We start from the raw sequence: 23,946 nt of genomic DNA, 5'->3' as shown, positions 1-23,946 counted from the left end.
GAAGTTATTAATGAGCTACCCTTTATTTATTTATTGTAGTAAGTCTTTGCAACCCATTGTGCTTTTTTGTCTTACAACACATTTCAGTTTGTATTACCCACATTTCAAGTGCTCAGTAGCCACGTGTGAGGAACCTTATAGAACCTTGGAACATTAGGGTTGGAAAAGCCCTTAGAGATCAGCAAAGGAGTCACAGATTGTAGATTCATGATCCCATTATAGCCCATGGCCCCATTTTGTTTGGCTTCCAGTTGAGTTTTCCCTCCCACTTTTTAAAAAACTTTATTGTTGAGAATATTACAGATGTCCCCCTCTTGTCTCCCTCCATTGCCCTCCTCCACCCAGATCCCACCCTGCCCCAGGCCTTCACCACCCATTGTCTGTGTCCATGGGTAATGCATATCTATAGTAATAAAAGCGTAATATGCTAATTATACTGGACATCCTTCTGGATGAAGCCAGGGCTGTGAGGAAAGCCTGGGTCCCGGGTGCCAGAGGGAAGCCGGTGCCGGCAGCCAGGAGAAGGAAGGCCTACTCTTGCACGAATTTTGTGCATCGGGCCTCTACTATGCATATAAGTTCTTTGGTTAATCTCAAAATTTTGTTTGAACCTGAATGTCTTTTAGACAGGCATGTGCCTTCTGGTTTGCCACAATTGCCCGCTAGTCTTTCTTGTTACTGGTGTCATCAGTCATATTGTTTGTCCTTCTAGACTAACCTCCCGTGTTCAGCTGGTGAAACTAAGGCTTAGGGAGGAAGTGATTGTCCAAGGTCAATAGCTAGTTAGCAGATCCAAGAATAGAAGCCACTTGACTCTGAATGTGCTCTTTCTCTATTAAATCACAAAGTCAGTTATATTCCTGCTTATATCACAGGATTATTGTGAGGTTCAAGTGAGCTGAAGTGCCACACAGACGTGATGTGGTAGCATTATATATTGTCTGCTGGACAGGGCATATAGTGAAATCTTATGTTTAAAAAGTTTAAGCTTAAAAAGTAAACAAGTCAGACAAAGACAAATACTACATGATTTCACTTATATGTGGAATCTAAAAAACAAAATAAACAAAACAGAAACAGACTTATAGATACAGAGAACAAACTGATGGTTGCCAGATGGGAGGGGGGGTTGGAGGCTGGGTAAAAAAGGTGAAGGGATTAAGAAGCACAAATTGGTAGTTATGAAAACAGCCACTGGGATGTAAAGTATAGCATAGGGAATGTAGTCAGTAACTATGTATGGTGCCAGATGGGTACTAGACTTACCGGGGGGATCACTTAGTAAGTTACATAAATGTCTAACCACTAAGCTGTACCCCTGGAACTAATTAAACATTGAAGGTCAACTGCAATTGGAAAGAAATTTAAAACAAAACAAAAGTTTAAAGCTTAAATAATATTTTTTAATGTGTTACTTTAAAAAGTTAATATATTTTTTCTAACAAAAGGTAATGTAAGCATATATTTTATTTATTTACTAGAGGCCCGGTGCGCGAAATTCGTGCACGGGGGGAGGGGGGCGGTGTCCCTCAGCCCAGCCTGCACCCTCTCCAATCTGGGATCCCTCTCACAATCCAGGACTGCTGGCTCCCAACTGCTCACCTGCCTGTCTTCCTGATTGCCCCTAACTGCTTCTGCAGCTTGATCACCCCCTAACCACTCCCCTGCCAGCCTGATTGATGCCTAACTGCTCCCCTGCCAGCCTGTTTGCCCCTAACTACCCTCTCCTGCAGGCCTGGTCACCCCTAACTGCCCTCCCCTGCAGGCCTGGTCACCCCAACTGCCCTCCCCTGGCCTGGTCCCCCCCCCCCCCAACTGCTCTCCCCTGCAGGTCTGGGTCCCTCCCAACTGCCCTTCCCTGAAGGCCTGGTCACCCCCAACTTCCCTCCTCTGTTGGCCTGGTCACCCCTAACTGCCCTCCCCTGCAGGCTTGATCACCCCCAACTGCCCTCCCTTGTAGGCCTGGTCCCTCCCAACTGCCCTCCCCTGCTGGCCTGATCACCCACAACTGCCCTCCCTTGCAGGCCTGGTCGCTCCCAACTGCCCTACCCTGCCAGCCATCTTGTGGTGGCCATCTTGTGTCCACATGGGGGCAGGATCTTTGACCACATGGGGGCAGCTATATTGTGTGTTGGAATGATGGTCAATCTGCATATTACTCTTTTATTAGATAGGATAATTATTACTTTAATATGTTTTTATTGATCGTTTTGAGAGAGAGGAAGGTAGACATATAGAAAGATAGAAACATCAATGAGAGAGAAACATCATTGATTGGCTGCCTCCTGCATGCCCCCCAAACCCACAACTTAGACATGTGCCCTGACTGGGATTCGAACCTGGGTTGACGCTGAATTGCTGAGCCACACTGGTTGGGCTACAAGCATATATTTTAAGAGCTACAGAATATAGAGAAACATACCTTTCACATGGTAGATGTTGAATAAATATTTGTTGAGTGAATTAATGGAAAAATAAGCTCACACATTTGCATTCCTTGACAATCTACTGCGAGTATTTGGCTTTGTTTCCTATTTATAGAATTAAAAAAATCCTATATTATGCTGTATATGAAATTTTTACCTTGCTTTGCTCGACTCAACATTGTAGCATAAAATAATACAACTTCTTCGAACCACTTTTTTTTCAGTCTTGTGTTCTTTTCCATCATTTTGGACTAATGTTCCTTCACCTCTTTTGTCCCTCTTCTGCTTGTTTAAGATTCAGGAGAGCTGTATGTTTGGGGAAGCAACAAGCATGGGCAACTGGCTTCCCAGGCTGCTTTCCTTCCTGTGCCCCAGAAAATAGAAGCACATTGTTTTCAGAATGAAAAGGTCACTGCTGTCTGGAGTGGGTGGACACACCTGGTTGCTCAGACAGGTAAGAGAGCAGCAGAGAATTTGTGGTCAGTAAGAGTAGCTGTGCTGGACAGCTGTCTAAACAGCTATGAATGTTCAGGATTAAGTAGGTTGGTTTTTACTGATGAAAAGCTTTTAGGATTGGGGAGGGGAGATACCAAGAATTTGGTTTTGCAGTCAGCCAGGTATGTGACTTTTGCTCCCTGGATCACAGGTTTGCACCCCAAAAAGCAAGGCTGGATTAGGTTATTACCTTCTCTGGCCCTAAGAGTGTATGAGGTTTTGAGAAGGAACCCTTTGCAGCAAGCATCACCCAGAAATTTGTGCAGGCTGTTGGGGTGTCTGCCTTGTCATAGCTAAAGAGATGACTCTCTACAGTTGTTTGTATGGAAAATACAAAAATGAATAAATAATAATACAAGAATAAAATCTGTGTTTTGCATACTAACCACTGTAAACCTACTTTTGCCAACCACTGTCACTTCATGATTGAGGCAGGAGCATTATTTTGAATGCTAGCTGGCACGGTATTTTGATTTAAAATTTTATTAACCCTAATAAACTATGTACATTGATTCAGACATCCCTTATACTCCATCAGATGTTATCTTCTCATGTCATGCCATCCAGCTGTTGACATTTAAAAAAAATATATTTTAAAATATATTTTTATTGATTTTAGAGAGGAAGGGAGAAGGAGAGAGAAATAGAAACATCAATGATGAGAGAGAATCATTGATTGGCTGCCTCCCACACACACACACACACACACACACCCCCACACACCCCCCAGTGGGGATGGAGCCTGCAACCCAGGCATGTGCCCTGACCGGAAATCCATTGATGACCACCTGGTTCATAGGTAGACGCCAAACCATTGAGTCACACTGGCCGGGCCAGCTTTTGGCATTTTTATCTTTTCTTTGAGTCTTCATTTATTTCTCATCCTTGCCTTAGGGCAGTTCTCCTTTTCTGGTCTTTATATTTCTGACTTTGTTCTTGAGGTTTTTTTGTTTGTTTGTTTGTTTTTTTATGTGGCCTTTCCTCTTTCCTGCCTTCCTAGAGCTCCTGCAGGTGGGTAATTTGTAATTCTTAAGATCCATTATCATGTCAAGGCCTCTGAACTTCAGGGGTTCTCAGGAGTCCCCTGGCCTGCTCTTCCCCTGCTTATGAGCTACATGGCTCTCTAGACTCCCAAATATCTGGTGACTGTTATTCCAGTACTTCCTGGCTTTTATAGGTTTTCAGGTCAGCTTCGGTTATCCTTGGGAAGTCACACATACCACACATTGGAACACACAGACTTAGGAGTATTCATAGATGTGATGCTTTTAATTGGTCTTTTAAAAAAATGACAATCGGGGGGTGAGGGCATGTATGGGTGTGGGGTGGGGGGACAATGGTAAGATATGTACACATATAATACCTTAATAAAAAAAAATGACAATCACTGTGGAACAGAGGCCTATATGACCAAGGTGTATAATAAACTTTCCATGTAATAAACTTCAGAGGATGCTCTCAGGAAAGCGTGTTATTTATTTGGAGGAAAAATCATGATTCTCCTTAAAAAGGTTCAGACTACTTAAAAATTGGCAACATCTACATTTTTCTTAAAAAGCCTCACTGAGCATAATAGCTCCTTATTATGCTCAGTCCTGGCGGTTGTATAATTGTTAATATCTGTCTTTTCCTGCAGACAGTGAGCTCTGTGAGGGAAGGCGCCCTATTAGTCCTGCTCATGTCTGTATCTCTACTGCTTAGTAAAGAATGTATTCAGTTCCTGCATCTAACTGTGTCTCGTTAAAAGAGACAAAACATTCAAATATGTATGCAACAGGGTGGACAGACAGCTAGGATTTCTGACCTCTTTCCTTGAACTCACTGGTTCATGACCAGAAGGCCTAAGTTTGTCTCTTTGGATTCAAGAGGCCAAGCAAGTCAGGCATTGTTTCATTGGAACCTATTGAGCAATGTCCTTTATAAACCTTAGCAGGGGTCCTCAAACTTTTTAAACAGGGGGCCAGTTCACTGTCCCTCAGACGGTTGGAGGGGAGTTGGAGAGTGCGGCGCACATTCCACACATGCGCACTGCAGGCCCTGGTCAAGTCGGCTGCTAAGCAGGACAGGCAGCGGCGGCAAAAACACCCGGCGGGTCAGATAAATGTCCTCGGCGGGCCGCATATGGCCCGCGGGTTGTAGTTTGAGGACCCCTGCTTAGAGAAACGGGAGAGAAGACATGGGCCATGCCCTCCCACTAGAATGTGTAGACAGGCTTAAGTCTAAGAATATAGAGATGGAAGATTTTACCATCCATGCATCCACGAACCCATCATACAATGGTGAGGATCTGTTCACATACCATGCCTTGTACTAGAGATGAACCCTTCCCTCAAGGAGCCCACTGCCCGCTGGGGGAGACAGACCTGTTAGGAAATTTTAGTACATTGCAGTATGAGACGTGCAACAGTGAAGCCGAGTAAAGCGTGCAGAAGCAGCATAGAAACTAGCAGTCCTATGAGTAATAGGTGGGTGTTTTGTGGTTAGTCAGTCTGCAAAGAATTGCAGTGTAGTGAAATACACTTACTACCAAACGGCAATTTGGTTGAGTCTGTCAGTAAACCCTTTAACTAGTTAGGTAGCTGACTAATGAAAGACATAAAGATGCCGCTTCTTTGATTCCAGCTGTGGCGCATTGCAACTGATGCTGGTTTCCACCTCTGGGCCAATAGCCCGACCCTCGAGGTGGGAGGTTGGAACCCACGCTGTGACACTGTTGAGTCACCTAGCTTCAGGTCCTCGCCTCCACTTGAGAGCGTGATTTTTTGGTCACATTTCCGCTGTTTAATTAACTTGTTAACTCAGATAGCTTGTTTATGTACTTTGTCACTTTCCCCTTTCTCCTGAGTCCGGAATGGTTAGAAGCTGGGATGTGTGCGTGTCCTGGCGGTTGTGCTGAGTTTTGGGTAAATGAGAGTCTGCTGCTGTCTGACTTGCCAGTGCTGCGCTCCATCTGGCAGCAGCGGAAGTTCTGCCCGGGCCCAGTGTCATTGAGAAGAAACACCCAGGGCTTCCAATTTCATCAGACGCGGCTGTTCGTGGTAACGGGAACAAGATTGGCTCACTTGGTCAGAAGCAGCTCTGACCAGTGGCACAAGGAGTTATTTGACTGCAGTTGTTTTCATAAGCTTCAATGGCGAATTGTTCCCAGGACCCACCTGCAGGCCACATTAGCTCCCAGTCTCCTTCGGGAAGGCACTGATTGTGTGATGTTGATTAAAGAAGAGTTTGCGCTATCTTTGTCCAGTAAGATGGGATGGGTTATGGGAGGAAGGGAATGGACTCTGCTTTTCCCCTTCCCCATAGGCCCTAGACCAGTGATTCTCAACCACGGGTGATTTTGTCCCCCAGAGACATTTACCATGTCTGAAGACATACTTGGTTGTCACAAATAGAGGTGCCACTGTCATCCAGTGGGTGGAGGTCAGGGATGCTGCTAAACATTCTACGATGCAAGGGCAGCCCCCCTCAACAAAGAAATACCCAACCCCAAATGATGGTTGTGTCAAGATCGAGAAACACTGCCCAAGACTGGCATCCCCAGGGGTAGGTGCTTAGCGAGGCAGCTCACATGGTATCAGGATGACTACAGTTTGTCTCTACAGGAATCGGGATGCAGTCTCTGCCCTCCCCCCTCAGGAGTCTGGTGCCTGCCTGCAGTGTTTGCGATGGAAAAATACTTTTCTCCGTTAGTCAGAGGCACTTGGAAAGAGTCCCAGCGAACCTGTTCTAATCTGGGAAAGTTGGCTGGGGTACCTGTGTCTCAGGCTGGCGGAGCTGCATTCTAGAAACCTTTTCCAGGCTGCGTGACGTCCCTGATCATTGTTCTCAGGAACTTCACGGGACCCCTGGGTGATTTTAGCCAGGCTCAGGGACCTGCAGCCATCTTATCCAGATTCATGATTTCCTGGCCTGAGGTGCTGCTAGTGAGAGCTGGATGGCAGGTCTGGGTGCCTTCCTAGTTTGGTGACTTTGGTTAAATCATTTCACCTGTCTAGGCTTCAATTTCCTCATCTGGCAAGCAGGATGTACAAACCTGCCTGCATCCTACATAGGGGGCTGCCACGAGGGTCAAATGAACAAATCTGCGTGAAAGATCACTAATTGTAAAATACTGTGTGTGCACCTAAGTGAGCGGTGCCTGAGGTTGGGATATGTGAGTATATTGAGGAGGTAGCAGTTAGACCTCTGTTTCAACAAGGTCTCTGCAGAACTAGAGATACCAGCTTCTCCCCGAGGACTCCCGAGCTGGCCAGGGCTGCCGATGCTCCATCCCAGCTCTGACAGGCAGTTTCCCAAAGCCTTTTGTTACATGCAGCCGGCAAGTGGCCCTTTTATATGATCAAGTTTGGAAGAGCTTTGTGGCCTTATAGGTAATTTTCCGTGTTAAAATCTCTGATCACACTGTTGTTCCTTTCGCATCCCGGTTGTAATGGTATATACATTTATTTGTATTCTTATTTGTCACGACTGTAAATTCCAGGAGAGCAGTGTCTGTTTTATTCATGCCTGTGTCCTCAGCACCTGGCACAGGCCTGCCACTTAGTAGATGATTAGTAACTAATTGCCGAGTGAGTGAATAAATGGCAAGGTGGAGAGAAACACGGACTTTGTCGTCAGACAGGCCTGGGTTGGACTCTCAGCTCTGAGTGGCTCTGGGCAGTGCCACCACTCTCTCTGCATCTCTGCTATCACCATAGAGCAGGCCACTGTCACCTCCGGCCTGGATCCGCAGAGGCCTCTGACGGGTGTCCTCATCTCCCCACACTCCCTCCCTCTCCCCTCCAGTCTGTTCTCAGTACCTCAGTGGGAAGATGCTTTCAGTCCGATTGTGTCACATTCCAATGGCTTCCCATTGCTCTTATGATAAAAACAGAGTCCTTAGTTGCCCTAAAGGCCTTCTGTGGTTTGCCCTCTGCTTCCCTGTCCAGCTCCATTTCTTACTGTGCCAGCTCTTGATCTCTGGCTGATCTCCACTCTGGCCTTTCCTTCGTACCTTGAGTGTATCATGCATGTCCCACCGCAGTGCCTTTGCACCTGGTGTTCCCTCTGTCTGGCACACTTATCCCTGCGCCCCTTCATGTTGACTTAGTTACGTCCTTTTTTTTTTTCAGACTTCAGCTTAGTCATCACCTCCTCAGGGAGGACTTTCCTTGACATCTCTGACTAATCACTTTTCCCTTTTCTCTGTTCTCAGAGCACTACAGCCTCTCCTTTGTGCTGTGTTTTGTAGTATTCTATGACTAATTCTCCCTCCCACTAGACTGTTAGCTCCATGAGGGCAGGGGCCACATTTGTTTTGCTCAGCATTGTATTCTCAGTGTGCAGGAAACTATTTGGCACAAACGAGGTAGGTACTCAGTAAATGTCAGACAAATGAATAAGCCTAACTTCTCTGAGCTCATTTTTTTTTTTTTTTTTCCCATTGGGAAAATGGAGAGGTATTGCTGACCTCGTCTGAGCACTAACTGAGATGCTTCCAGCATCCAGCTCAGGACTGGGCTCCTGCGACAGTTCAGTGCAAATGCCCCTCCTCTGCCCTTTGGAACTCTGGAGCCCTGTGGGGGTCAGATGCCCATATCTCCTCTCTCCGGCAGAGGGCTCTGAGGATATGGATGTCTCTGCAGAGGTAGCAGGTTATTCAGAACTCTCCCGGAGGGTGCAGAGAGATGAGTGCTTAAAAATGCTAAGTGCTGCCAAAATAGGTTTGGCTCAGTGGATAGAGCTTCAGCCTTCGGACTCAAGGGTCCCAGGTTCAATTCCGGTCAAGGGCATGTACCTTGGTTGCAGGCACATCCCCAGTAGGCAGCTGATGGATGTTTCTCTCTCATCGATGTTTCTAACTCTCTATCCCTCTCTCTTCCTCTCTGTAAAAAATCAATAAAAAATATATTTAAAAAAAATGCTAAGTGCTGGTTGCTGGTGATTAATTAGAATTTCGAGAGCAATGACTTACACAAGCCCGGAACCTTAATGCGGTGTTGGTGGGCACGCCTAGAATCCGGTTGCTTTTGGGATGCTGAAGCTTTCCCTGAGCCACGCAGAATCCCAGAGTAGTCTTGTGATCTTGCAAAGCCTGTGGATTGAAAAAGTGCAAGTACAGAGTAGTTGACATTCTTTGGTTTCTTCAGTGTCACCTAAAAAAGTCCTAGAATCTTAGACGTTTTAGAGAATCAGAGATGGAAGAAGAAACTTCCTCACTTTGCAAATGAAAAGACTGAAACCAAGAGGAGAAAAAGTGACTTTCTGGCAGCATTTAAGCTAGAATCCCATTCTGTCTTTCAGTAAAACTTTTCCTTCCCGTCACTGTCCTCCTGGTTCTTGGTTATATTCTTTAATCGAGATGTTTTTTATTCTTTTCTCTAGCGTGGGGAATTGCATGACCTATGTGGAAGGGACCAGTCTCCTTTCTTCAGGTGTCACAGACCGAGAAATATTTTATTGCATTTGATGTCTAAGCTCTAGTGAAATTCAAGCTTAGCCATTGATTCACACTAATCCAAGTTTATAAATATACATCTAATGCTGATTTTTCTGTGTGTGTGTTTTTTTTCTTTTCTTTCACCAAGATCCTTTCTAGAATGGGGTGACAGTGGATATCACTCCATCTTCTTTAGGGGTATATGTCATGAAACCTCAGCTGAGCTTAGGGAGATTCTGACCTCATGGGCTCTATTTAAAGCAGGTGGTTTGGAATTCATGATGTTTGTGCTTTAGAACTTTGAAAACCCAATGGTTGAAAGTCAAACCAAGCCCAAAGAACTCTTTTGAAATGGATAGTTTTTACTTGTTGAAGACATTCGTTTTTATCCTAGAATCCCTAGAATGTCATGAATGGATGGGAACTCAGAGCTCAGCTGGCCTGACCCCTCAGTTTAGAGCTCAACTGGCCTGACCCCTCAGTTTAGAGATGGGGAAACTGAGGACTGAAGAGGGGGAAGCACAGGGAGTGAGGGAAGGAGCCAGGACAGAACACAGGTCTCGTGGCTCTTGGTCCAGTGCCCTGTCCATCTTGTCACCTTCTCCCTAGAGATGATGAGGAAGTGAGGGTGACTTAATCAATCACTCCCAGGGGCCTGAATAGGAATAATAGTTCCTTCTGTACATGATGTTCTGCTTCAAGAAAACACTGTATCTTACCTGAAATGCATAACCATAGAGTCCCTTAATGGATATGTGCGTGGAGTAGAAACCAGGAGATGGTGCCCCAGGAGTGAGGGTCAGGAGGCCATCCAGGATTCACAGCAGCAGCTGCATTTCCATTTATAATACCTAGCAAGTCAGAGCTCTCGTGGACCACTTTTATCACCATCAAGTGCTTTCACATCCATTTCCTCATGTGAAGTTGGCAAGATGGGTGTTTATTATCCTTCTTGCACAGACAAGGCCCGATTGGTTAGCTGCATTGCCCTGGTTCACATATAAGGGCAGAGCTGAAACTTGAACCTGGTCTTTTGTCCCCAAGCCTGCTGCTCTGATTCCAAGTTGTGTGTGTCTCAGAATGTTCTAACTCAGTGGTCGGCAAACTCATTAGTCAACAGAGCCAAATATCAACAGTACAACGATTGAAATTTCTTTTGAGAGCCAATTTTTTTAACTTAAACTTCTTCTAATGCCACTTCTTCAAAATAGACTCGCCCAGGCTGTGGTATTTTGTGGAAGAGCCACACTCAAGGGGCCAAAGAGCCGCATGTGGCTCGCGAGCCGTAGTTTGCCGACCACGGTTCTAACTCATTAACCGAACGTCTTTTACTCTACCAAGAAGCGTCTTTCTCCAGCTTTTCCTAGTGACTTTCCCAAGCAATAAGGAAGGTAATTCTTAGTAACCCTTGATTCTTCAGCCGGGTTTTGTGGAATGCTCACATGTCTTATAGCACTATGCTACAGAATACAAGGGAATATAAAATCCAGAACTACCTTCCGGAAGCTTATAGTTGGGTGAACAAATTAAATGTTTAGTGGCAGAATAAAAAAGAACGTGACAAAGAGCGAGAGGAGTGGACCCGACACTGAAAGTACTAGGGTTTCAAAGGAAGGAGAGGTCAGTGTGGGTGAGGGTGCTCAGGGAAGGGTGTGAAATCCTTCTGGAAGGTCACATTTGAATGGGGGGACAGTTTGGGAGTTGGTTCTGTTGCTGTCTTTTTGTCCTTTGGCAAGACATAAAAGTCTGGTCTCCTTTTCCCCATTTGGGCAATAGGAGGTTGTAGACATACTAATTTCTAAGGGCCATTCCAGCTCTGAAATTCTGTCATTCATATATATATATATATATATATATATATATATATATATATAAAACTGGCCTAAGGAAATAATTATGGGTGTTAAAATATTAAGAATATTGCCATGCATTGTAACCTAATTTATAATGACAAAAACAAATACATGGAAACAAATGAGACTGTAGGGGGATTAGTTAAGTAAACTGTGGTACAAACACATGTTGGAACATACAGCTATTAACTAGAATGTTTTACAGGGACATTCAATGACAGAAATATGCTCATGCTATAATAAGTGAAAAGAGTATATTACAATAACTTACCATACTATAACTTCCATTTTTCAAAAAAGGATGTTTGCATAGAAAAGACTAGAAAAAATATGCCAGAATATTATCTCTGATTGGTGGGATTATGAATGGATTTTTTTTTCTTTTATATTTTCTATGCAGACCATGTAATTTTCAGTTTGATTACATCCCCCATAAATGTTAAAGTTGATGAATAAAACTGCCCCTCAGTACACGGATGGCCTCTTTGCCACCCATTCCTGTGTATGAGTCCTTGACGGGTCACTTCCACTGGCCTCAGTCGGGAGGTTGCATGGAAAAGAGGCAAGAGCTTGTAGAAGGAGGCAGGGAAGCGGGCATCTATTTTTGGCCCAGTTGTGAGTCAGCTTTGTGACCTCAGGCAAGTCCCTTCTAAATGTCCCTGAGCCTTGGTTTCCTCATCTGAAGAGAGGAGATAGAGGTCACAAAAGGTCCTTTGGGCTCCAAGATATAGTTGCTTATAAAGATGAAGAATTTCTCCACTGCCGTGGAACCTGCTCAGAGGCCTTATTGGTTCCTGGAGCCTGGTGTCCTTGCTTTCTCTCCTGCTCCTTTGCACCCGGGCAAGCCGATTTCTGTTCAGAGTTCAGGGTGGGATTAAATAGAGTTTAGTGGTTGGGCTCAGAGCTGTGATAGTGTAGTGACAGCATTAAACCACTAGAGGGAAGCATTGTTTGATTACGTTCTCCTTTCTCATATCTGCCCTGCAGGTGAAGAGTAGCCTTGATTGGCCTTGATTTGGTTTCAAATTCTAGAATTTTAGAATTAAAAGGACGTTTAAGATCATCCAGGAGAGCCCAGTTATGCTGCATATGTGAGATAATAGAGGCCAGAAAAGGCAAGTGACCTATAGTATGTTTTTTTCAGGATCTGCACTATGGGGTTCAGGAGAAGGCTGCAGGCAGAGGCAAGAGTGTGGTCAGTTGAGTCCACAAAGGGTGCACAGTTCCCATGATTGCATAAGAATCTAAGGGATCTGCCTGTGTAGACCTTTACTGAGCTCCTCTGGCCAGGTGCTGAGAAGCCTGGAGGTGGAGAAGACAAGCTATAGCTCTATCCTGAGGAGCTCATGTGGTGGCAGAAGCACATGCAGACTCATGCTGCCACCCCAGTGTGTCTTTCTTGTCCTCTGGGGAGCTGCCTCGCCTAGGATTCAGGCTGCGATGGTGGCTTGGAGGCTGGCTTATGGAAGACCTGCAGGTGTCCTTGTGATCGAGGCTCTCCAAGGTAAGGAGATAACCTGGGCGCTGCCAGTTTGTTACTTCCAGTGAATTTCTGCAAGCATTGCTCACATGTTCACATACCCTATCTTACCACTTCTTGAGGTTTGAAAAAATCCTGATAGTTTGTTTCCCACCTTTCAAAGGCTTTGTTTCCTTGGCTGTGGACGGACTTTATTTTTGGTTTCCAGGGTGCCCACCAGCCCCAAGCATTCTGGGAAAGTGGAATTGTGAGCTGGTCTGGGAGCCAGGCAGCTGTGCGACCTTGGGCAGGTCACTTCCTCCCTTTGAGTAGGGAGGTCAGACTCTCAGCTGCAGTGTGTCATCTCTCCTAGAGAGATAAAGTTCTGGCGTTATTTTTGGCTTTTGAGCTTGGCAGTGAATACCAATTGATCTGCGGTTTGGAGAAGTGCAGTGTGTGTCAAGCTGAAGCAGGAGCAGGATTCACTCTTAGAAATAGTTGCATTTGAATAAGGGGGCTTGTCCGGGGCCTGTTAAAGCCAAGTGCAGTTGACCCTGGAGGGCCACCAGATGGCAGCAGTGGGCAGGCAGACAGCCTTGGGGGGTTGGGCCAGCTTCCGGAGTCAGAATTAGCAAGGTCAGAGCTGCAAGGACCCCAGAGGTCACCCAGGCCTTTTTCTCCTTTTATGGGTGGGATAACTCAGGCCCAGAGAGGGAAGGGGGCTACCTAAGGTCTCACCATAAGGTAATAATATCCAGTTATCTCCTTGCTTGTGATCAGAACTGCAATCGGTTTGGCCTCTAGCTGGCTGCCCTGTGGGTGAGTCAGGAGACAAGGGCCTGGGCCCTGGGCCAGTGACAGAAGTAAGAAGGGAAGGAGACAAGAGTTAACTCTCTGCCTTGATCCAGGTGTCTCAAGCGTCTGGTCCTAATGATGTCCACCTCCCACCTGCAGTGAGGGCAGTGTCCATTGCCTTATCTGCTCTCCTGTCTGCCCCGTTCTCCTCTAGGCTAAGGCCCTCCCATCAGGCTGTGCTGTGCCAGAACCTTTGCCAAGGGTCATCTCACAGCTTTTACACCCAACAGATGGGCAGGCCCAGGGCCTTGTCAGAGGCACGCTGCAGTAAGACACGAGTTAGCACAATTTGTTTAACGAATTTAAAAATATATATATATATCCAAGAGGGTCAGAGGAGGGCAGGGAACCAGTCTTTGCCAAGAACTTGCCATGGACTAGGTGCTCTGCCAGGTGCTGCCAATTACATACTCCTCAACCCTGCAAGGTCGGGTTTGTGTCTGAGAAGAGGCCTTTCCTCTGGTGGTCCCCTCTGCCCGGAGTGCTCCCTTGTGATCCCCACCAGCGATCGCCACACCCCCAGGGCTTTCTGCCCAAATGTCACCCTATTGCAAATAGCCACCACCAGTCTGTCCCAGCCACAGTCTCCTCCCACCTGCTTTATTTTCCATGAGATCAGTTCTCACTGCCTGAAACCACAGTGCCGTTCTTCTTTACTTGTCACTCTCTTCTCACCAAACGCGAGCTCCTCGGATTAGGAACTTGGCCTGTTGTGTGCATCCCTGACTCTCCCCTGGCGCAGAGGAGAGGCTCAGTGGGGGCTAGTTCCATGGGATGGCTTTCACTTTTCACGTGGAAGCTGTGCATTTTTAGTGGCTGTGCTTGGGAGACCCAGCTGCGGGCCTGCCCTCTTCCCATCGTCACAGAGAAGCCCAGGCCGAGAGCCTCCGTTCACTGAGGCTGACAGCGGGCCCGGTGCCCCAGGGCGTGGGGCCAGCTTTGCCCCTGCCTGTCTGCAAGGCCTTGCTGTGGGTCCTCAGCTTCCCTCTCTGTCCACAGTGGGTGGGGGCAGCAGGATGCTGCGAGCTCACCAGATGGTCTGGGAAGGGCTCGGAGGTCCCTGGCACCTCCATTCAAGGAGTCCTCTTCCTCTTTCCTGCACGGGTTGATTTGGTCCAGGAACCCTCTGAAAGTGAGCTCTGAGTGACCAGCCTGTAATTTCACCATCATTTTAGGTTCCTGACAGATGACACTGCGCTTGCCCTTTCTCAGGGGACCTGCCCGTCTCACGGGAACGCTCAGTAATCAGAGTGCCAGCCAGTGCCTTAAAGTGCTCTCGGGTGTGTGCCAAGGCGAAAGTGGCCCATTTTGAGGAATCTTGGATCAGCTTTTTCTTAATATGAGAGTGACTTTTTTACCTTAGGAGGAAGCCTGACGTGGCCAAAGTAGTCCTGAAGAGCCAGGTTCAAATTCGAATTTGGCTGCTTGTTGGCTGTGTGATCTTGGGCAAGTCATTTAGCCTCTCTGGGCCTGAATATCCTCATCTGTTAAATGAGAACCATAATCCTTAATTTGTCTGCCTCACAGGGATATATTATACCACTCACTCAATTACACCTTCCTTCCTTCACCTTATTATTTAATAAACATTTATTGCATAGGCAGAGGTGAGGGGAGGACCTCCCAGGTAGAAGGAAATACTGAGGACAAAGGCATAGAAGTGGGAAGTACACCTTGGCAACTTTTTAAAAAATATATTTGTATTGATTTCAGAGAGGAAGGGAGAGAGAGATAGAAACAGCAGTGATGAGAGAGAATCATTGATCAGCTGCCCAATGCACGCCACACACTGGGGATCGAGCCCACAACCCAGGAATTGAACTGTGACCTTTGGTTCATAGGTTGATGCTCAACCACTGAGCCACACCGAGCCGACCGGGCACTCATGGTGCACTTTGCTCAACATGGGACCAGACAGAAGGAGAAGGGACTGGAAACATTCGAGTATCATAGGCACGGGTCCTCATTCAGGCTTTATTCTGTGAGCAATGGAAGGGGCAGTGAAGCTGAGGTGTGGGAGGGTGGGTGATACACAGGAGTAGTGGAGGAGTGGCTCTCCTGTTGAGGCCTCATGCTTGTTTTTTGCCTCATTCCTTATCTCTGGCTGATTTTGAGGTATTCTGGATTCTTAGGGGAGCCCTATCCCCTATGAGCTGGGGTGATTATTAGAATCCATGCGATCAGTAGGGACTGGAGTTATCTGACGCATTGGTCTGCCTCCTGGGAAGGTGTCTCGGGCCACAGGGAAGGTCACGCAGGGAGCTGCCATGTTCCTTCCAGCTTGAGCATTTCCTAAGAGCCTGAAGATGAGCCGCTGTGGGGCTGCCCCCACCCGCCCTGAGCAGACGGAGGTGTGTCGGGAAGGGTTACTCGCGTTTATCAAGGATGTGCTCTGTGCCAGGCATTGCGGCAGGGCTTTAAAAAATCATCTGCTTCATCCTTACAGTTTGCCGAGGAGGGCTCACTCCCATTTCACATGCGAGGAGACGAAGAGCGGTGAAGAGCCGTGGACCCACCTTGTCCAGGTCTTAGCCTTACTTTGCCCAATGGGAAATGGAGGCCAGCAGCGTCACCTTGTCCGCTTCGAGGGTGTTGTGAGGCTCCAGGAAGGTCCTGCTTAGGAAAGCACTCTGTACACGACCGGGTGCACAGGCAGGGGCTCACTAACAGCACTGCTTCCCAGTGAAAGCAGTGGAGGTTTGCTTGGGCCTGCCCTGCCTGCGCTGACAGAGGTTTCAACCTTCGGTTTCTCCTCTGTTCACTTCCTCCAGCCAGCCCCAGCGTGCGTGGCTCGATTCACCACTTCTCCCTTTTAAGCCCACACATATGAAGGCACTGCTCTTTTTATTACAAAACTAATATCAGCATAAGCCTACTTTTTTTGCCACTTTGGTGAAAAAAAAAAATCCTAAGTCGTGTAATTATAATGCTGGGAAGGACCATTTCATCCTTATTTGAAATTTGGGAAAACAGAAGCTCTGGGAGATGGCCCCACAGCTAACGGATGCAGAGCCAGGATTCGGGCCCCATGGGTCCCTTTCCCTGTGCCCCTCCACTGCCCCACATGGCCCCTCCTAAGAGAGACTTCAAGGGCTTCGTCTAGAGGAAGAATCCAGCTTAATAAATTTCATTACACCAGCCCCTTTATGTAACAGAGCTGTTTCCGGGTCCTGACAGATGGTCCATAGTAACAGTGCTCTGCTGATTTGGTTGGAGCTGATCCTATGAGATGAAAAATCCTGTGTAACAGATGCCTTTCCCAGTCCTTGGCCGCGGAGGAGTCAGCCTCTCCAAGGAAGACTCTGTGGCTTTGGTCCTTACTGTGTCTGGTGTGACTAAAGGTGAAGGCCCTGAGAGGGAGTCTCAAGCCATGTTAGATTCTTACAGGAGGTGGGTGCTGATAAAAGGTGCTTGCTCTGGGGCCTGGGGGACAGATGGGAGCAGAGAGCCTAGTGGGAGGGAAATTAGCAGATGTGGAAGGAAACAGTCTGTCCCACCATGGATCTGGACTGGTGGCCCTTCAAACCGCAAGGCCCTGCACCTTCAGATGAACAATTTGAATATAAGTTCAGTGCTTGTCCCACAGTGGACTCTGATCCCAAGTGTCCCCCTTCCCTGATGGAAGTTACTGGGGCTCCCGTCTCCAGATTATCTTTCTTTACCTGGTGGGTGCTTGGTCACTCTGGTTCTTCTTAGTGGCTCTGCTTGAAACAAGTGGCAAATCCCAAGCCATTGACGGCGGAGTGGACGTCGTCACTTCCATGGACTCTTCTGACCTCGTCCTGCTGCTCAGTTCTCTCCCTTGAAGTGTCCTGACGTTTGGGAGTGGGAACCAGCTCCCCTACTCATGAGTGCAGCTCTGTTAGGTCTCCACTAGGTCTCTTATACCCATGTCTCGGGAGGAGCCTGGGAGAGTTCCCAAGGGTGGGGCTAGAAGACATTTGAGAGGCGCCATCCAAAGTCCTGTCCGGAAACGTTATCACTAGTTGACCGTGAACTGACATCCCAGGATAGGCTCCCTCCCCTCCTTGCTCCTGCCCTTGGCCCCAAAAGGTTGGGACCAGCCTTTGTCTCCCCAGCTTGAAGTTCTTAATCTGGGTCTCCCATGCACCAAAACCCATTTTCTCTTTGGAAGCTGAGGATGCTAATAATATTTCTGGGGCGGGTGGGGAGGGGGTTGTAGGATCTCCTGGCTTGCTAACATAACAGCTTTGATATCTTGGTGGGCTTAGCAGGATGGCTCGCCCCAGTTTATGGTTTGTCTCTGGTCCTGCTGCTGCGGGGCCTCATGGTGGTCTGCAGGGGGCGCTGTGCTCCCACAGCCAGGTCCTGGGGTTTTACTGAAGGAACTCGAGCATTCCTCTGCAGGCCCAGGCGTGCTTGTGAACTGCGGTTTCCCTTGCTAAGTCTCATTCCCAGCTTCTGCCTCCAGCTCGGGCGCTGTGAGTCATCGTCATCAGTGGAAAACTCGGCCTCACCAACAGCTGGGTGCAGTGCTTGGCCTTTTTTTTTTTTTTTACTTGTTTTGTAACTTCACAGAGATGGAAACTGCTGATGATCTTTGGCAATGGGCAGTAACCGAAGTCCGGGTCAGGGACGGCAGTTCTAGGTAGGGAGAGGAGAACCCTGCGAAGTTGGGGGTATTTTCCTGAGAAGCTATGGACAGGATGTACTAGAAGTCAGGGCGGCCTGTGACCTTGGATAAATCGGCCACTTTCCTCACCGGGCCTCACTTTTCCCTTCTAGAAGCAGATGGTTGGGTTAGGGTGCCATGAAGTCCCTTCTTTCTGTGACAGTCTGTGAATCTAAGTTGAACGTAAAGAACTTTGAACCCCGTTCCCATAATCCCCCTGAACACCTGAAACCTATGGCTGTTTCTCCAGGTGAACAGTGCTCACTGCATAAGGAGAGTCACATAGGTAAGATTCCTCCCCTCCGAGAACTTCCAGTCTGTCTTCCTCCTCTCCTCTCCCCACGAGGCAGAAGGCAGACACTACTGGGAAGCAGCAAACGGGGATTCTGGTTCTGGCTTTGCCAAAATACATGTGTGTCCTTAGGTAAATCAGTTCCCTCCTTCAGCCTCATTTTCATTTTCTCTAAAATTAAGGAATTAGCCTCACTTCTTGGCTTCAACTCTCCCCACTGCCTCCCCTCCTTGAGCCTCCTACTAGCTTTTCTGCAGGGTGTGATTCTTCGCTGCAGAAGCCCTGGGGTACAGTTTCCTTTCTTGCTGGGAGGGAGAGAAGCAAGATTATATATTTTTTAATTACGCAGCTAAGATTAGGCAGCAATCTGCATTTTAAAGTGTTATTAATAAGAGTTTAAAAGTATGTGAAGAAGCTTTGGAGTTTGAATGTGAAATGACTTGGGAAACATCTGCAGGGGCGCTGGCCTCAATCAGGAAGTTATCTCTGGCGTCAAGTGGCTGCTGGGTGTGAGTGGCAGCCGATGTGCTGCTGGGCCCCTGGAGGGGCAGGAAGCCCTGCACTCAGCCAGGGCAGGCCCCTCGGGACCGGGACTCGTGTTCCAGCCTCGCATGATGGTTCTTTGTAAACTGACTTTAGAGAAAGAGTGATAGTCACCGTATATTACCAGCACCCCCATTTAGAGTTTACGAAGCGCATGCATGTGTATTGTCTCCCTTCTCATCACAGCCCTGAGAGGTAGTTAGCATGGGCTGAGGTCTCTTAAATTTAAGATTCTTCCTTTCAGAAAGATCGGATGCTATAGCGGAAAAGTTCCAGACAGGGAGAGGGGAGCTGAGTGCAGGTCCCGGGCTTCCGCCTCCCTCCCCAGCTCTACCTATATCCTTTCCCTACTTTACATTCCTCTCTAACACCCAAGTCATATGCCAGGGGATGTTTTCTGTGTGTGTGTGTGTGTGTGTGTGTGTGTGTGTGTGTGTGTGTATGTGTGTGTGTGCCCATTGTCTGTCTTCCCTGCACTAGAATGTAAGGGAGTTTTGTCTGTTTGTTCAGTGTTGTGGCCCCTAGCACCTGGGACAGCACCTGGCCGTGAGGAAGCGCTCAGGAATGATTTGTTGCAAATTGTGTGTGCTCGGCTTTGCTTTGAGTAGTCTGTGTGGCTTGGAAAAGTTATCTATTGTTCTCGGTTTTATTTCCTCTTCGGGGAGTTGGGTGGGATGGTGTCTGATGTCCTTGGTGGCATGGTAAGAGCGATGCCCATAGCTCCTTTTCCTTTCAGCAAACACTGAGCACCTGCTCTGCGTCAGGCCCTGTACTAGGTGCTGTGAGGACACAGAGAGAAAGGTTCACTGTTCTTCACTCCTTAGTGGATGTGATGGTTGGTTTTACGTGTCAACTTGACTGGGCCAGAGGGTGCCCAGATATTTGGTAAACGTTATTCTGAGTGTTTCTGTGAGGGTGTTTTTGGATGAGATTAACATTTACGAGGTGGACTGAGTAAAGCAGATTGCCCTCCCTAGTGTGGTGGGCCTTACCCAATCAATTGAAGGCCTGGATATGGCAGACGGCTGACCCTTCCCTGAGTAAAGGAGAGCTCACTTGCTTTCCAAGTGGAATATCAGCTCTTCCTGAAGGAGAGCCTTGGGACTGAGACATCGGCTCTGCAGATTTTCGACGTGCCAGCCCCCATAATCTCGTGAGTCAGTTCCTTATAAACCTCTCTCTATATCCCATTGGTTCAGTTTCTCTGGAGAACCTTGATGAATACAGAGGGCAACATAAGACATGTCAAATAATCTTATATTTGTTGGCATAGAATAGTTGTTGGAACAGAAATACAAGCACCATGCCAGTGGCTTCTAACGGCAGGGTTGGCTTATTCTGACAAAGGGATGATGGGACGCGTTAGGGAGGCAGTGGCGTCTGAGTCAGGCGCTGTAAGTGGAACAAGCAAGTCCACCAGCATTACAGGCTGACCATCTCGAACTGGGGCACAGCATGACCCTAAGGCCAGGGGGGAGGAAGTGAATGTGCCCTTGACAAAGGGGCAACCCCCCAGCATTGAAGAACATAGGTATTTGGAGGGAGGCACTGTGTGGAAGGCAAGGGGGTTGCTAAACAAACCAGGACTGGGGCTTCCTGAGATGCTCTCGCCTGGTTTGGGAGCAGAAAGCATCCATGTTTTTCTGGGAAGCCCCGACCCTGTGTGGTATAGATAGTCCTACAGCTGCCCGGGAGCTCCTCAGGGTGCAGTCCGTCTTGACTTCGGTCACTGGTGCTCTGATTTGACAGCTACTAAAGTCAGTGGTGAAAACAGAACAGCCGTATTAGTATTATCATTATTATTGCAGCTTTGCCACTTACTAGCTGTGTGATCTTGAGCAAGTCACTTAACTTCTGTGATCTGTTTCTTTTCCTAGTCACACCAATCATGAAGGTTGATTAAATTATACAACTTAATGGCAGTGCCAGAAGCAGAGTGTTAGAGTCAGTCAGCTCTCAATAAATAAATTCTCCTCTGTTCCTTACCTTTTTGTTCACTCTCTCTTTGCAGGCTGCTGCCTCTTCTCCCCCCCGCCCTGCTTTAAAAAAATTTTATTTTATTGATTAAGGTGTTACATATGTGTCCTTATTCCCCCATTATCCCCCCATCCCCCCCACTCATGCCCTTACCCCCCTGTTGTCTGTGTCTTCTCCCCTTTTTAACTGGGCAGCCCATGATTGGAAATTTTAGTTTTTTAAAAAAATTCCAAACTTTTTATTATGTGATATTGCTCATGAGGTGACTTTGGGGACTAGGGAAATTTTACTTAAAAAAAAAAAAATAGGATATGCAGTCCAGTCCCAATTTTTCTTTAAATTGAACTAAGTGAGTGGTCTTTGATATTAAAGTAGATGTTTTATTTTAGGACATGGGCAGACCAAAATTTTCAAAGGCGCCAATAACATTATGTTATACCCTGCTCATTTTGACCCTGAAGAGTTTTAGACATCATTTATTGAGGCTTAGATCGGGAGGATGTCTCAGGGGTCTGCTATTCCAGCCCTCTTATTTTACGGATGAGGCAGTCTAGGCCCCTGGAGGAGAAGGGAGCTGTTCAAGGTCATGTAGCCTAGCAGAGAGGCCAGGATTAGGATCCAGGCCTAAGTCTTCGGTGGAAGCTTCCTCCCACCTCCCCTTGCTTCATTTCTCTTCTCCACGGCTGTCCTCTTTGCGTTTTTCTTTTTTCCTAGCTGTAATGTGAGTGATACCTACCGGCCAGTTGGCTGGTCACTTAGCCATTTGTGTCATGCAGTACTTCAGAGGCCTCTGATGTGCCAGAGACTGTGCTTGAATCTGAACAGAAACCCAGAATTTCATGACAGAGCTTTCAGTGCTCCTTCGTTCTTCAATTATTGGTAGAGACATTGAATTGACCCTGAGACATTGGTAGATGGGAGTTGGCTGAGAAGACTTGACAAATGGGTAGAAACTGTAGGTGGAACTGTAGAAATCCTTGGTAACAAGGCTGGGATGTTCAGTCCAGGGGAATAATAGAATAGTGGCTAACATTTACTGTTATGGGCCATGCACTTCATGCAAAAGTGACCTTGCGACAACCCTACACGGTCGCTGTTACTCGTCCCATTGGCTGACGTGGGGTAGTGTGCTCAAGAAGGAGCCAGCGGGTGATAGAGTTCCATAGTGGTGAGCAAGAGGCAGGTAGAGTCCTTTGTTCATTCAGGCCACGGATATTTAGTGAGCACCTACTTTGTGCCGGGCATTATTCTTGGATATAGGGATGAGCAAAAGCAGAGAGCCTCTGCTATCGTAGAGCTGACTTTGTGGTGCGGGAGACACACATTAATCAAACAGTCCTCCTAATTTATAAACTTACACCAGTATGACCAAGGTGAGGAACGTACCATCCAGATTTATAACTGAGATTTTTGTTTCTTTTTTTTAAATTTTATTTTTCGATTACAGTTGACATTCAATATTATTTTATATTAGTGTCAGATGTATGGCCTAGTGGCTTGACAATTATTTAGTTTACAAAGTAATTCCCGGATAATTCAAGTACCCACCTGGCACCATACAGAGTTATTACAGTACTAGAGGTCCGGTGCACAGATTCATGCACATGGAAAGTAAACTAATTAGAAGGTGGCCAGCGGGGCGGGAATGGGCAAGGAGGGCTGGACAACCCCTGGAGCCAACCTCCCGTGGTCCCTCCCCGGCCTGCATCTGGGGCGGTGCTGGGGCTTGAAGGGCATCTGCAGAGTGGGTAGGGGTCCCTCCAGCAGGTGGAGTCCTTTGCCCTGGCCTGCAAGGATAGGGCCGAAACTGGCAGTCCAACATCCCCCGAGGGGTCCCGGCGTGCCAGAGGGCACTCTGCAAAATTGCTGTCACTCACTCCTTCATTGAGTGTCTGCACCCTGGTGGTCAGTGTGAGTGATACCTACCGGCCAGTTGGCTGGTCACTTAGCCTTTTATATATATAGATTATTGACTGTATTCCTTATGCTGACTCTCCCCTCTTGTCACCTTCAGGACCCCTTTCCCTGGAGCAGGGTAGAAATTCCTCTTCACTGAAGAGCTCAGATTCTCACTGTGCCTGTAGCTGTGGCTTCTCACCTGCCTTTACCACCATACCAGGCAGCCCTGTGATGGAGAGTAAAGGAAGCTACCCCCTTGAATAGTCACCATCCACCCACCCTTCTAAGTATCCTCTAACCTCAGAGCACCACCCCTCCCCTCCTCCAGGGCTGTGCACCTAGTTGTCTTCCTCCTCGTTTACTTCTTTATTTATGTTGACTATTTGATAAGGTGTTTGCCAAAGGTCCCAGAAGAATTCAGTCATTTGGTAATGAAATAACATTTTATGAATTTCATTGCTGGGAACCCTGGTCTAGCATCTCTGCCCCTTGGTCTGTTTCTTTTAGTGGTACCACTGCCTTCCCCCTAAGCTGGAAATCCTGGTGTCAGAGTGCTATTTATCTCCTCTTATTCTCTCACATCTAACTGGGTACCAAGCCTCGAAAATTTTAACTCCACCCCACCACCTGATTCCAACCCTCCTTTCAGCCCTGATGCATCTTAGACTGTGTTATTGTGTGTGTGTATAAGCTTCTTTCTGCATCCCTGCCTCCCTGCCTCCCCTCCCCTCTCCTCCTGTCCCCTCCCCTTTTACTACCACTGAGAACAAGGTAAGTGCCCTGTTCCCTGTCAGTAAATGGGGCAGGTAAGTATGTCTGTCTCATGGGGTTGTTGGGAGAAATAAACTGGATACTATACAGAGAATGCTTAGAATAGTGCCTGGCACATAGTAGGTGCTATGGAAGTGTTAGTATGAATATTATTATTACTGGAGCTCTCTGGGCCTTTGCCAGATGTACCATCCCCAAACATTCCTTTCATCAGGCCCTATCCCTGCTCAAAAGTCTGCCGTCTCCCCATGGTCTGTCTGTCTAGCAGTGGTCCCTAAAGTGAGCATGCAAAAGCAATTGCCAGGGTGTGGGAAGAGAAAATTGA

At 47.4% G+C, this 23,946-nt stretch overlaps 1 protein-coding gene across 1 annotated transcript in view; it reads left to right on the top strand.

The window, feature by feature from the left end:
• Positions 1-23,946, top strand: part of SERGEF (secretion regulating guanine nucleotide exchange factor) — a 190,662-nt gene that overhangs the window by 20,849 nt on the left and 145,867 nt on the right. The window contains 1 exon segment of the mRNA XM_008149053.3: positions 2,722-2,880. Within this exon segment, the coding sequence (XP_008147275.2) occupies positions 2,722-2,880 (159 nt within the window).

Source organism: Eptesicus fuscus, chromosome 13, assembly GCF_027574615.1.
Source record: "Eptesicus fuscus isolate TK198812 chromosome 13, DD_ASM_mEF_20220401, whole genome shotgun sequence".
NCBI lineage: Eukaryota > Metazoa > Chordata > Mammalia > Chiroptera > Vespertilionidae > Eptesicus > Eptesicus fuscus.
This window is presented reverse-complemented; position numbering and strand designations above follow the sequence as displayed.